At 46.5% G+C, this 14,685-nt stretch overlaps 2 protein-coding genes across 4 annotated transcripts in view; one reads left to right on the forward strand and one right to left on the reverse strand.

The window, feature by feature from the left end:
* Klk15 (kallikrein related peptidase 15) overlaps positions 1-14,685 on the forward strand; it is a 642,438-nt gene that overhangs the window by 378,017 nt on the left and 249,736 nt on the right. The window lies entirely within an intron of this gene.
* Positions 2,118-6,234, reverse strand: LOC110298259 (kallikrein 1-related peptidase b24). 3 transcript variants are annotated; one of them, XM_021167396.2, is made up of 5 exons: positions 6,180-6,234; positions 4,085-4,239; positions 2,877-3,156; positions 2,645-2,781; positions 2,118-2,273 (listed from the first exon to the last, which is right to left on the reverse strand). In XM_021167396.2, exons 1-5 carry the CDS (start codon positions 6,223-6,225, stop codon positions 2,118-2,120), a joined length of 774 nt encoding a protein of 257 aa, XP_021023055.1. In that variant the 5' UTR covers positions 6,226-6,234. The 3 variants fall into 3 exon arrangements, with proteins under 3 accessions (XP_021023055.1, XP_021023056.1, XP_021023054.1); XM_021167397.2 differs by having other exon boundaries at positions 2,877-3,160; positions 4,080-4,239; XM_021167395.2 differs by having other exon boundaries at positions 2,877-3,169; positions 4,080-4,239.

Raw genomic sequence — 14,685 nt, forward strand, 5'->3', positions numbered from 1 at the left:
TGCCTTAACAACAGCCCTGCCCTGGCAGGCCTGGGGGCTGTTCGCTTTGTTCCCAGTCCCAGTCCTGGGCAGTGGGCTCTTAAACAACTCACAATTTACAATATTTTACCTTCCTTCAACTGTAGTTATCTCTCCAACTTCCTTCCCCAGTTTACATTCACATGAGCAAGGGCTTCATATATCTGGCCCTGGCAGTATGGGCTTCATATTTCTGGCCCTGGCACTATGCCTCATCCTCCTGCCCACCATGTTCCTCTCCTTTCGACCAGTCTGCTGACACCTGAACAAGATAGACTTCGTCTTCAGTTTCCTTAGCATTGGCATCGGTAAGTTATGGCAAAGGAAAGGGTGACTGTGATCCTCCACCCAACCCCAGAGCCTCCTCCTACCCAGAGGTGTGGCTAGATTTCCAGTTCTGTGCTCCTAGGGAGAGGGGTGTCTCTGTGTCTTTCTTGGGCTTTCTCTGTATCCCAGGCTGGCTTTGGACACACTCTGTAGTCCATGCTGGCTTTGATCATGCCATTCTCTTGCCTCAGCACCATAACTAGCTGTGATTAAAATCTGCCTACTATTGTGACTGATGGACTTGTCCCCCATTATCCTTTCCACTCTGAGTATGTATCCATTTGTGGTGTGTGTGTGTGTGTGTTTGTGTGTACTTTTGGCAGGTCAGGGAGTTTTTCTCTGTCTCTTCCCTTTTGGGTGTGGTGGTGTTCCTGTCTAGACTTCTGTCCTTCTCTGGCCCCACCCCAGTACAGGGCTCCTTATTCTCCTGAGCCTGACTCTGTGTGTGGTCAACTGCAATAGGCTGTGCCTGAGGCCACAGGTTTCCTACCAGCTGGCCTTCTACCTGTGCTGGTGTGCCAGTGTCTTGATGCTGTGGCTAGGTGAGGTCCGGGCCTTGGATGGAAGGGCAGTGCCTGGGCTGGGCAGAGGCAGAGTCCAGGAAAGGGGGTCAGCCCCCAGGGCTCAGTTAAGGTTTGGGGTAGGGCTCTGAGTCAAGTGCTCATGGGGTCCCTTCCCAGAGGAACTTTGTCCTTCATCAACCAAGTGCTAATGTGGAGCTACAGTTTGCCTTCCATGGAGCAGAGGCTCAGCTACTTCCATTGGGCCTCGAGACACCACTCATTGCAGTTGCAGCAGCAGTCCATTTTGGACAGGAACTTGGAGCCTGCCCACAGGTTGTCTGTTGTAAACAGCTTTGTGTACTACCATGGAACTCTCCAACAGAGGGACTTGTCATCTTCTCAGGACACTGATGAGTTCCCGCAGCCAGATGTATCAACCTCTGTCCCTGTGGCTCAGTTTCCATCAGACCTCCCTTGATGTCCCATACTTCCCCTGAGAGCAGATAGCACCCTCAGCACACAGGTGGCAAGACCAGTTCCACTCTCTAAGGCCTACTCCTTTCTGACTATCGGCAGGGACCCTTCTCCCAAAGTTCTCTGATACTCTTAGCTGTGACTTGTCCCTCTAAACAGACAGTGTTTTGTGGTCCTGTGCAGCAGCAGCAGCAGTGTGGTCCATTTCCCAAGATGGGTGATTCTCTGTCCCACAGGACATGGTTCTAAGTCACTCTTCATCCTTTGGTCCAGCCCTACCAAAGAAATACCCTCCAATGTCACCTGGTTGAGACACTGTAGTCTAGCCTTTGGGGCAGTCTTTGCCCTTCTGTGGACAGACTCTTCTCCATCGAGTCAAGGCTTCATTAACATAAAACCCCAGCCCAGCTCAAAAAACCCAGTTTGGCAGTCTGAATTCTCAGTGTCTGACTGTTTATCATCTCTTCTGCTTCCAGTATAGGGTCAGGCCTAGCTGGAGTCAATCATTCTGAAGTCTCTTATCTTTTCCTGTGTGATTTGAACATTTTTCTTGCCATAGGAGACACATATGGCATCCCTGAGTTGGTCTGAGCCTTTTGTCTGCATTTGTCTCAACCCCATCCTGTCAGCCAACAGTACATGTACATATGTCCCTTGCTGATCTACTTTGGAAGTCCAGACCTTAGCTGAGGGATCCTTGATTTGGTACCCCACTCCAGTAGGACAGAGAATGTCAGACCTTGAACTCATTTGTTGCATGGTGCATTTTACTGAGAACAGCAGATAATGTGACACTCAGGGGTTTTTTGCCATAGTGTCTTTTATCCAGGAGGTAAACTTAATAAGTTTGGTGTAGATGGCCGGCTCATTGGGTTTACCGCATGGGACAGGACCCCATGCTGTGATACCGTGGAGAACACCATCACAGATCAGTGGGCCTCCTGAGTCACCCTGAAAGAAGGACAGAGACAGGGGTAAGGAAGCACCTGGCAGTTGGGTTCTACTTGACAACCTGGAACTGACTCCCAGGGAGGAACACAGTGTCTCTTAAGAGGCAGCTCTGTTCAATAGGTGAGAGATTCCAGCTCTTGGGAGGTCAGATCTTATGAGGACATTGGGTTGTGGTGAGGGCCTCACAGGACCATCCCCTAAGTGAAGTCACAGAGGAGAAATCGTACCACCTACAGGATCCTCCCCTCCCAGGGCACATCCCTTCCCTAGGGAAGGATGCAAAGAGCCTGCCTAGTCAGGGTGTTGAAGTGGGAACACAGAACCTCAGTTCTCTCAGCCCTTCACCTCATTGCAGACAGGGTCTGTCTTACCGCACAAGTGTCTTTGCCTCCACCCATCTCTCCTGCACACAGCATGACATCTGTGACTTTATGTAGGTAGGGTTTGGCACAATTCTCATTGGGCAAGAGCTTAATGAACACACAATGAAGGTCATTTGGCTTTTGCCCTGTGGATCAGGGAGAAAGTGGGTGGTAAGCAGGGCCCAGTCCAGTTTTCTCTGCCCCTCCCCCACAACACGCTGTCTCCTTGGACCAGACTCACATTTCGTGGGTGTAATGCTGCCCCAGCCTGAGGCTAGGCATGTGCTACCCAGCTTGGGATCCTCAGTGGGCAGGGCGATGGGCTTCACAGCATCTGTGATGTTAGCTGGCTCGCTGAGACGGAGCAGCATCAGGTCATTGCTCTTGTCCTCAGGTTGTGGGATGCCATCATTCAGGAGGCTCATGTTGTAGTCAGGGTGGGGGAAGCTTTTGCTGACAAATCGGTGCTGAGCAGAGGGTTCACGTTGGAATAGCTTGTTTTTGCCCAGCCAAACATTATGCTGGCTGGTGGCAATGGAAGGAAATGCAGGGAATGAGAAGACAGAATCAGGGTGATTGGTCAGAGTCAGAAGAGGGGGAGGAGGAAGGGAGGAAGGAAAAGAGAGTCAGGGACTAAAACACACAGAAACAGAAAGATACACACACACACACACACCACACACACACACACACACACACACACACACACAGAAACACAAACAGAGAGACAGAAGGGCACATACATACATACATACATACATAAGGAGTCAGAGAGGCTGAAAGAGACAGAGACAGGAAGGGAAGACAAAGGAAGAGGGGGCAGGGAGGAGGGGTAGGCCTAAGAGCTGCTCAGGTGCAGCTAGGACAGGGCTGAACTTTCCCAGCAGGTAAGGCCTGGCCTGCAGCCCAAGGTCTGAGCTCTCTGCTCCCTCCCCAGCATCCAGCTCTCTCTGTACTTAGTTACCTCACCCAGCTCCAGTTCTGACCAGCCCTTCTCTGTGTGTCCTAGAGTGGACAGAAGGTCCTAAAGGCAGAGCTGCTCTGAGGAGAGTGAGGTCTTCTCACAACCTACCTTCAGTGACATCACTCTCTATCCTCAGGGACCCTTTAGGTCTTTTCCCCATTATAGTCTGTAGTGATATAAGAGAACACATGAGACCCAGAACCAGAAAGGTGTGTCTAGTGTCCCAAGGCAGAGACACACAGTGACAGATGACCATGGAGACACTCAGTCTTGAATACAGACAGGAGACAGAGATAAAAAGACAGAAAAGAAAGAAATAGGACTCTGAATGCAAACCTGGAGGGTGGAGTAAAGAGAGACCCAGGAGGTCATGGATAGATTTTCTGTCAGTCCCACCCCACTGTCCTTCAGTATCCCAGCCTGGCCTGGAGTCATGTTCTCTGGCTGCCACCCTGCTTTCATGTCTCCACCCTTACTCACTTGACATAGCAGTGGGCAGCTGTGAGAACCCAGTTGGGGTCCAATAGGACTCCTCCGCATATATATTTGTTGTAGCGGAAAACAGCCACATGCCAGGGTTGGGAATTCTTCTCACATTTAAATCCTCCAACTATTCGAGACTGGACAGGAGGTTCAGCATCTGCAACAGGAGGAATGGGGGAGAGGAGAATTGGCACATGTAAGGAGATCAACCCTTGATGGACACAGTTAAGCACTGCTGGGATCAGGGGTAATGGCCAGGGGATCTAGGGAAGGGACCTATATATCTCTGGTCCTGGATAGGGAGATCTATGCTGTGGGTATAGAAAGAACTCTTGAATCAGGGATCAGGTATAATGTCAGGCCAGGTTAGAGTTTCAGGTTAAGGGTAAGCTTCAATCTTAGTCCAATGAGAATGAAATTCTCTGGTATGGAATTTAGAGTCTTCAAGGCTTGAGAAGAAGTCACGACCTTGGATGGGTTTTGGGAATTCTTGAAAGGTCAGGCCTCAGAAAACTAGATTTGAATGAATAAATGAATCCAGGAAAGGGAGCTTGGGGTTGATTTGGGGTTTCTTGGATTGGGCATGAAGTGGCAGCTGGGATGGAGATATTGAGGAATTTCCAAGTAAAAGGAGCAGGGTTACAGCTAAGGCTTGGGCTCCTGTTAGGGTCTGAGGTGGAGATGACATCTAAGAGGGGTGGGGCTCCCTAAGAAAGGATTTTGAGTTGGGACAAGCAGTGAGAGAAAGAAATTCTGGGGGTCCGTGAGGAAAAGGCTCTGCTCCTGTGCAGGTGGGCAAGTGGTCTGAGTATTGGATAGGATCAGGGTTCTCTTGGAGGCAGCCCCAAGACAGGAGTGGAAAAGGAATTAAAGCCTCTGGGCAGAAGTAGAAACAGTTAGATCAAGTCAGGCCACTGGGAGGCAGAGAGGAGGACCCAATTATGTGAGGTACATGGGTTAGGCATTGAGGTCTCAGGGGTGTGCTGCACAGAGTGGGAAGTAGAGCTTTGCATTGGGGCTCTGATGAGATAGGACAGGAGCCTGCAGCTCAGGGAGTGAGGCATGAGGGGGAAGAGCAGGCCAAGGCACAGCATTTGGGAACAGAGGAAATCTTGGCAAGCCATGCATAGCTGCACTTCTCTGTAACCTCAGTACACAGCAGGCTGAGGCAGAGGGATTGCCATGGACTGAATACAGGCCTGGGCTACATCGTGAGACACTAACTCAGAACTTATTCCCAAGAGCTGGGCTGGAGATGGCTTGGTTGCTACTCAATTGTTCATGCAAGCATTAGGACCTGAGCTGAACCATCCAGAAAACAGGAAAAATGTCAGGTGTGATGCTGTGTGCCTGTAACCCCAGAGCTGGTTAGGTAGAAACAGGAGGATTCCCTTGAGTTTTGCTGGACAGCCATTTTAGCCTAAACAGAAGTCTCCATTCAGTGAGAGACCCTGCCAATGTTGTGAGTGATTGAGGAAGATACTTGTTCAAGTCTGGTGTCTGCCAACTGACCCCTTGTCCAAAAATGAGACTAAATCAAAAGGCTGGTGAGAAGTGACCTGGGCATTCTCTCCACACCAGAAAGGGAGGGGGAACCCATCTGACCTTATAAGCCCATTTGAGATGAGGATGTTTTGGTAGAACCTGAGCTTCTTGGGAAGATGGGGAAATCAATTGTCATCAGGTGGCAAACACAGACGAAGGCTGGCAGCTGCTGGACAGCCTAAGGTTCTAGTGTGGGATTTAGGCAAGCTTCTGATTCAAGGTTTGGGCTATGAGGCTCTACGAAAAACAATGTACTGTAGGGAAATCCGATGTTCTAAGTTTGGTAAGAGGTTGGGTTCCTTAGAAAGACTGGAGAAGCTCAGAGATGGTCAGGTGTCTAAGAAAGAGGAGAAAGTTCTGGAAAGTGGGAGTGGACAGGAGTCTGTTCTGTGAGCAAGGACTGTGAGGGACCTGGCACTGTGCAGGGCAGAGAAGGAGGAGCAGGTGTTGCTTCGTGATGTAGCTGGAGTGAGGAAAGCGGGGAAAGGGATGGCCAGGGCCAGAGGCAGCAGGAGAGTCAGGGCTGTGACCCCTCCCTTTCCCTCATCTCACCAATCCCTCCTAGGGACAGGGCAAGGAACAGGATCAGGAACCACATGGTAACAGGTGTCCAGGAGCTGCAGGCAGCTGTTGAGGATCCTCAGGAGACTTTAAAAACCCTCATTCTCCCCACAGCCCCTCCCCTGTCCTGTTGCCACCCAGATGCTGACAAAGCACTGTCCTTGCTTACAGATTTGGACTCCCTGCTTCTACCCTCCTGGCTGTGGGAGTGGAGGGCCCTGTTGCACCCTCTGTACAATAGGCCCTAGGTCACCCTGGATACCTTCCCAGGGAGGAGATTGGGTGGGGCAGGTCATGCTGTTCCTGGAGCTGTTGGAGTTCCGGGGACCTTAGCCAGAGGGCAAGGTCAGGGGCAATGGTGAGTTGGTGTGAAAGGCAGATGGAGGAGCAAGTGATGCCCAACCCACAGCTCTAAGGAAGTTCCTGTACCTCAAGACCAAGATTATCCCCAGAAAGTTGCAGTTAGAACACAATTTTTCACTAGTGATAGCTGAGACGGCTGCCAGTTCCCTGTAGATACAAATCCTGTTTTTGAAAATGCCAAAATTCTTGCCTTTTTGGACTTTGAACTCTGTGTCACTGATTTTATTTTCCTATGAGAAGTTTGGGAGTGGGGTGTAGTGGTTCACACCTTTAATACCAGCACTTTGAAGCCAGAGCCAGATGGATCTGTGTGATTTTAGGCTCTAGTATTCTGTGATGGAGACCAGCCTAGTCTACATAGTGACTTTCAAGACAGTCAGGGTAAAATATAGAGCTGTCTGAAAACAAAGTAATAAAATAAAATTTAATAAAATAAAATAAAATGAAATAAAATAAAATAAAATAAACAAATAGAAGTTATTGTGCACATTACCATGGCCTGATCACTCTTTTATTCAAAAGTATGAAAATTCAGGCTATTCCAGGGGAGGGTCACCCAGCCTGAATAGAGTTGGGATAACAATGACCTTTCACTTCCTCATTTTGTAGATTCTGAGCTACATATTGAGGTTATCCCAGCCTGGACCATGTGAGATCCTTTCTCAAGAAATAGCAACCAGAAAATACCACTTTCCTCCGGGAGCCTCATCAAGGGTTCAGTTTGGCAGCTGCATATTTGGGTGCACACCTTTGATCCCAGAACTTAGGAGTCAGGGGCTGGTGGATCTTGGTGAGGTCCAGGTTAGACTGTGCACATAGTGTACTCAGGCCAGTGAAACTACACAGGGAGACTTTGTCTCAAATGTTAAAACATCAAGAATTCAGCACGGGTTCTGGTACAGAGAAGGGAAATACCCATCCTTTTACACCTACTTACTGTTGCAGGTTTCAGACCCACCCCCTCTTGTTAAGCATCTAGACTATTTCACCTCTCATGGCAGTTTGCATGTTTGACCTGGGTGTATTCATGTGTGCCCTGTAAACTCCAAGAAGGCCAGGTCAGCCTGAATCCAGGGTAAGTGAGGAGCTGGTGATCAGTTGACCATCTAGTTCTCTTCTGAGTCCTAGGCCTCTGTGCTCAAGTTCTTCTGAAAACTACACTGTTCTTTTTCCTACAGGACAAGTTGTAACCTCCCCAACCCCCTCAGCCTGAAACTTGTTTGCTCAGGTTTTACTCTGCCTGCTGCTCAATCGTTCTGCCACGCCCACTGCTGGAGCCTGCCACCTTGCTGTTCGGGAGCCACACACGTGGTCATCCTGCAACTGGACCCCAGGATTATTTGGCGGGAATTAACCCCTTCCCCCTGCTTCATAACTCAGTGCATGGATTAGTAAAATTGAGCTTTGATCAGAACACGATTGACTTAGCTCCGTTCTTTTTCCTGTTTGTCTAGTTCCTTTATTTCAGCTCGAGCTGCCATCTCAGTTGTATTGTTCCTTGCGAGCTGCTGGTCGGTCCGCAACAGTTTGGCGCCAGAACAGGGACCTGAAGAATGGCAGAAGGACTCTGAGAGAATGCTGTCCGTGTGGAGCTCCACAGGAAAAGCAAATGGTCTTCATATGCGGCACCGGAGCAACGAATAAGTACATATGCTAGCGCTAGCTTAAAATTTCATTTTTAAAAAAGTGTTGCTGAGGGTGCGGTAGGATACGAACTAAGCTTGAATTGGTGCTAACCCAACGCTGGTTCTGCTTTGGTCAGCAGTGTATTAATCGGAACTAGAAACTGGAATCAGCAGCTTTTAGGAGCTGTTTCAGGCTGGAGAAGGTAGGGTTTAAAGTTATGGATCAGGCGGTTGTCCTTAGTTTTCAGGAGCTGTTTCAGGCCAGAGGAGTAAGGCTCGAAGTACAATTGGTAAGAATTTTTTTAGGTAGGATAGATAGCTGTTGCCCATGGTTCAAGGAAGAAGAAACAGTAGACTGGGGAACCTGGGAGAAAGTTAGTGAGGCCTTGAAAATCATTCAGGCAGACAATTTTACCTTAGGCCTCTGGGCGCTTGTAAATGATGCTATAAAAGATGCCACTTCTCCAGGGTTAAATTGTACCCAGGCAGAGCTTGCAGAATCTCAGGAAGAGTGCCTATCGGAGAAGGCTTTCTCAGAAAAGGGTCTTCTTAACTCTAAAATTGATAAATGTGGAAACTCTGATGATGAACTGATTTCTAACAAAAATCACTCAGATAGAGGAGCTGCCCATTATTTTGATGAGAATTGGTTTTCTCGCGAGTCTCCCGCTCCACCTATGGTCCCCACCTCGGGAGATGCTACTCATGGGGACATGAGACTAAGCAAATTAGAGTTTGGAATTAGACTTCAGAAGCTGACAAATGAACTTCGGGAGCTAAAATGGATGTCAGAAGTGGGGAAGAGTAACTCTTCTGTAGTTCACCAGGTGCCGCTAGAAAGAGCTGTGAGTCAGGCTCGTGGGAGAGGACAAAATATGTCTGATACGCCAGCCTTTCCTGTGGTAGAGGTAGTTGATCAGCAAGATACTAGGGCCAGACATTACCAGACTTTGGATTTCAAGTTGATAAAAGAGTTAAAAACGGCTGTTATGCAATATGGCCCTTCAGCCCCATTTACTCAAGCGTTACTGGTTATAGTCGTGGAGTCACACTTAACTCCCTCAGATTGGAAGACTTTGTAAGGCTACCCTGTCAGGAGGAGATTTTTTGCTTTGGGATTCTGAATGGCGAGATGCCAGTAAGAAAACTGCCACTTTAAATGCTCAGGCTGGAAAATTAGACTGGGATAGAAACATGCTTTTAGGAGAGGGTCCATATGAGGGACAGACAAATCAGATTGATTTTCCCGTTGCAGTGTACACGCAAATTGCGGCAGCTGCACGCTGTGCTTGGGGATGGTTGCCAGTCAAAGGAGATATTGATGCAAGTTTAGCTAGCATTTGGCAGAGTTCTGATGAGCCGTATCAAAACTTTGTGGACAGGCTTTTGATTTCAGCTAGTAGAATCCTGGGAAAGTCGGACACGGGAAGTCCTTTCATTATGCATGCAATTGGCTTATGAGAATGCTAATGCAATGTGCCGAGCTTCGATTCAACCGCATAAGGGACAGACAGATTCGGTGGGATATGTCCATCTTTGCGCAGACATCAGGCCGTCTTTAGCGATTTTTCAGGGGACCCACGTACAAGCAATGTTCTCTCAGAAACGAGGGAATAATGCATGTTTTAAATGTGGAATTTTGACCCGTCCAGCAGGTCCAGTTATTCGAGGGTCTCGAGGGGACCTCCTCCTAAGAACCAAATGGGGGTAGAGAGGGGCGAGGGCCTTGTGCGAGTAATGACACGGAAACCGTTCTGGAATGCATCAAAGCCCCAAATGTATTCAGAAAGGCCCAAGGCTTTAATGCACAGGCAAAAGGGGAAGTACAGATACTTATCAGTGGGAGGGGTAGGGCAATACAAGCAAAAGGAGAAGTACTTATGGGAGGGGGAGCAATAGAAATTCTTTCTTTTGGCAGCTACACGGGGAAGCAGGAACTTAGTGGTATCAGGGTGTGGTCAGGACATCGGCGATGGCTTAGGGCTGGAACATTCTGGGAATTGGTGTGTTGGTGGCCCGCTTTTGACCCCCTTTTCTTCTTGGGGGGGGAGAGGCCCAATTCAGAGATCAAGAGTTGTCTTAATAGCTCCCAACAGAAGTTTGGATTATTTTAAAAGTAATTGTCCTAAGAACAAAGGTGCCGAGGTTAGACAAGCAGGCTGTGCCCCAGGAATTTGTCCCAGGTGCAGGAAGGGCCGCTACTGGGCAAGAGAATGCAAGTCTAAACCAGGCGTTTTGAGCCACCCGGTGCCGGGAAACGAGGGACAGGGTCAGCCCCAGACCCCGATTTACTCGAAGAAAACAGCTTATGGGGCTATAAATCTGCTGCCCAGCCAACAAGATCAGTTTTTGAGCTTGTCAGGTCAAACCCAGGAAATCCAAGACTGGACCTCTGTTCCACCATCCACGAAGTATTAACCCCAGAAATGGCAGTCCAAACTCTGCCTACCAGAGTCTTTGGACTGCTACCTGTAGAAACCTGTGGCTTTCTTTTAGGACGAAGTAGTTCTATTGTAAAAGGCCTGCAGATTTATCCAGGTGTTATAAATAATGATTATGAGAGAGAAATTAAAATCATAGCTGCTTCCCCTCACGGTGTTATAACTGTACCCGCTAATCAGAGAATTGCTCAACTTACTTTGATCCCTTTACGTCAGTCACTGTATAAATTCTTTAAAAATGAGAGAGGACAAAATAGCTTTGACTCCTCTGGCGTAAACTGGGTGCAATCTATCACTAATCAGAGACCTAACCTTAAATTGACATTTGATGGAAAAAGCTGATACTGGGGTTGGTGTAACGATTATAAGAGGGCAGGACTGGCCCTCAAACTGGCCCTTGACTGATTCCTTAACTCACCTTCAAGGAATTGGGTACGTTAGTAACCCAAAACGTAGTTCCAAATCGGTAACCTGGAGAGATGGGGATGGGAAATCAGGAAAAATTCAGCCATATGTTATGTCAAATTTGCCTGTAACTCTGTGGGGAAGAGATCTGTTGCCACAGATGGGTGTTATTATGTACAGTTCAAAGGAGATTGTGACTAAGCAGACATTCAGGCAGGGACCCCCACCTGGTAATGGACTAATAAAGAAGGGACAGGGAATTAAGACTTTTGAGGATCCTAAACCTCACTCTAACACAAGAGCTTTAAAGTATTTTCAGTAGCAGCCACTATCTTGCCTGCATCCCACACCGAAAAAAATCCAATGGCTTAATGGTATTCCAGTGTGGGTAGATCAGTGGTCTTTACCTAAAGAGAAAATAGGGGCTGCTTCTTTGCTAATGCAGGAGCAGTTAGAAGCTGGACATTTGGTGGAGTCTCATTCTCCTTGGAATACACCAATTTTCATTATCAAGAAGAAATCGGGTAAATGGAGACTGTTACAAGATTTAAGAAAAGTTAATGAAACCATGGCACTTATGGGAACTTTACAACTGGGGTTTCCCTCCCCAGTAGCCATTCCTAAGGGATATTATAAGATTGTTATAGATCTGAAAGATTGTTTCTTTACCATCCCTTTGCATCCAGAGAATTGTGAAAGATTTGCTTTTAGTGTTCCTTCTGTAAATTTCAAGGAACCCATGAAAAGATATCAATGGACAGTTCTCCCCCAGGGGATGGCTAATAGTCCCACCTTATGCCAAAAGTTTGTGGCACAAGCCATTCAGCCTGTTAGACAACAATGGCCAAATATTTACATCATTCATTTCACAGATGATGTCTTGATGGCGGGAAAAGACCCCCAGGATTTGCTTTTGTGTTACAAGGACTTACAAAAAGCCTTAGCTGATAAGGGATTGCAAATTGCTTCTGAAAAGATACAAACTCAGGATCCTTATAATTATTTGGGTTTTAGACTCACTGATCAAGCTGTTTTTCCCTAGAAGATTGTTATTCGTAGAGATAACTTAAGGACCTTAGATTATTTTCAAAAATTGTTAGGTGATATTAATTGGCTTTGCCCCTATTTAAAGCTTACTACAGGGGAGTTGAAACCTTTATTTCATATTCTTAAAGGGAGTTCTGATCCTATTTCCCCTAGATCCCTAACCTCAGAAGGATTGCTGGCCTTACAGCTAGTGGAAAAGGCTATTGAAGAGCAATTTGTCACTTATATAGATTACTCCTTGCCATTGCATCTGTTAATTTTTAATACGACTCATGTGCCTATGGGACTGCTATGGTAGAAATTCCCTATAATGTGGATACATTCGACGATCTCTCCTAAACGTAATATCTTGCCATAGCACGAAGCAGTGACACAGATGATTATCACTGGAAGAAGGCAGGCTTTAACTTATTTCGGCAAAGAACCAGATATCATTGTTCAGCCTTACAGTGTAAGTCAGGACACTTGGCTGAAACAGCGTAGTACAGATTGGTTGCTTGCACAAATAGGGTTTAACGGAACTATAAACAGCCACTACCCCCAAGATTGGTTGATAAATTTTTTAAATGTACATGATGTGATATTTCCTAAAATGACTTCCTTACAGCCTTTATATAATGCTCTATTGATTTTTACTGATGGCCCCTCTAAAGGGCGAGCTGGATATCTTAATAATAATCAACAAGTTATCATAGAGACTCCTGGCCTTTCGGCTCAGTTAGCCGAATTAACAGCAGTACTAAAGGTCTTTCAGTCTGTACATGAGGCTTTTAATATCTTTACTGACAGTTTATATGTTGCACAATCAGTACCCTTATTGGAGACCTGTGGTATATTTAACTTCAATACGCCATCATGATCCTTATTTTCAGAATTGCAGAACATCATTCTCGCCCGGAAAAATCCATTTTATATTGGCCTTATACGATCTCACTCTGGTCTTCCTGGACCTTTAGCTGAAGGCAATGATTGCATTGACAGAGCTCTAGTAGGAGAAGCCTTAATTTTGGATCCTGTTGCTTTGGCCAAACGTGATCATGAAAGGTTTCATCTCTCTAGCCACACCCAAAGGCTCCAACATAAGATCACTAAGGAGCAAGCAAGAATGATTGTAAAACAATGTCCTAAATGTATTACATTATCTCCAGTGCCACATTTAGGAGTCAATCCTAGAGGCCGTATGCTTAATCATATTTGGCAAATGGATATAACCCATTATTCAGAATTTGGAAAACTAAAATATATACATGTTTGTATCGATACTTGTTCAGGATTTCTTTTTGCTTCTCTGCATACAGGAGAGGCTGCTAAAAACGTAATTGATCATTGCCTACAAGCTTTTAATGCCATGGGATTGCCTAAACCTATTAAGACAGATAACAGGCCATCCTATTCTAGTAAAAATTTTATTTCATTCTGTAAGGAATTCAGTATCAAACATAAAACTGGAATTCCTTATAACCCCTTGGGACAAGAAATAGTTGAACGTGCTCATTGCACCTTAAAGAATTGGCTTTTTAAGACAAAACAGGGACAGTTATATCCTCCACGGTCACCAAAGGCACACCTTGCCTTTACTTTATGTGTTCTAAATTTTTTGCAAACTGATATTAAAGGTCAGTCTGCAGTGGATCGCCACTGGCATCCAGTTACTTCTAATTCTTATGCATTGGTAAAATGGAAGGACCCACTAACTAATGAATGGAAGGGTCCAGATCCGGTTCTAATCTGGGGAAGGGGCTCGGTGTGTGTTTTTTCACGAGAAGAAGATGGAGTGCAGTGGCTGCCTGAGAGATTATTCGTCAGTTGAACACAGATCCTGAATCTTCTTGTAAGTATCACTCTGAGGACTAAAATTCCTCTTTTGCATAGAATTCAGTTGGGAACTCAGGCTCCCCAAAAAGCTGTTTTCTTGCTAATCTCAGAGCCAGCTCCCTCACAGGAGGCTGGAGACTGTGCTTTAGCTTTACAATTTGCAACTGAATAAAGTACCTGGACTTCCCCAAAAGAAGCTTTGCATTGCTACTTTCTCATTGTCTGGATCTCATTTTCTCAAGCAGGTCAATCAATCCTCCAGGCTGACTGCAGCTGGCGTGCATCCCTGCCCCCAAGAGTGTACAGGTGGCGACTGCTATTTTCATTCAAAGGACATTCCAGCACGTTTTGTGGCTTTAGGTCTGATTTGAGATTTAGGTTTACTACGAGGGCTAGGAAGGCAGATATTTCAAATATTAGAAGAGATTGGTTTTTATTCTGATAGATGGGATTAGTCCCTTAGATGGTCTCTGGTTTTCCACCCTTGCTGTTACTGCAAGGTCCCCTTAGTTCCTCAGGCTGTGGGAATAACAAAGATGAGGAGGGTGACCTCCAGCTCTTAATTTAGCCACAATTTGTGGTGTTACTAATGACATAATTCTTGTTTAGGCCTTGCTAAATCTGAGGTTGACAATTCTCCTTTAGGAGCTGCACAGTACTCAGAATTGTGCATACTGATTCGTGATCATACGAATACAGTATGGGTACCGCTTGGGTGCAGAAATTTAGTGCAGGGGAAGGTCCAGCTTGACCATTTCTGGGTTCCCTGTGAGATACACCTGGTTTGGATGGAGGTTGGTA

Source organism: Mus caroli, chromosome 7 (genome assembly GCF_900094665.2).
Source record: "Mus caroli chromosome 7, CAROLI_EIJ_v1.1, whole genome shotgun sequence".
NCBI lineage: Eukaryota > Metazoa > Chordata > Mammalia > Rodentia > Muridae > Mus > Mus caroli.

Coding starts and splice junctions, on each gene's coding strand:
- LOC110298259 (XM_021167395.2), bottom strand. CDS start 6,225: ATGTGGTTCCTGATCCTGTTCCTTGCCCTGTCCCTAGGAGGGATTG. Junction 4,240..6,179: donor CCTGTCCCTAGGAGGGATTG/GTGAGATGAGGG, acceptor CTCCTGTTGCAG/ATGCTGAACCTCCTGTCCAG. Junction 3,170..4,079: donor GCTGCCCACTGCTATGTCAA/GTGAGTAAGGGT, acceptor ATTTCCTTCCAT/TGCCACCAGCCAGCATAATG.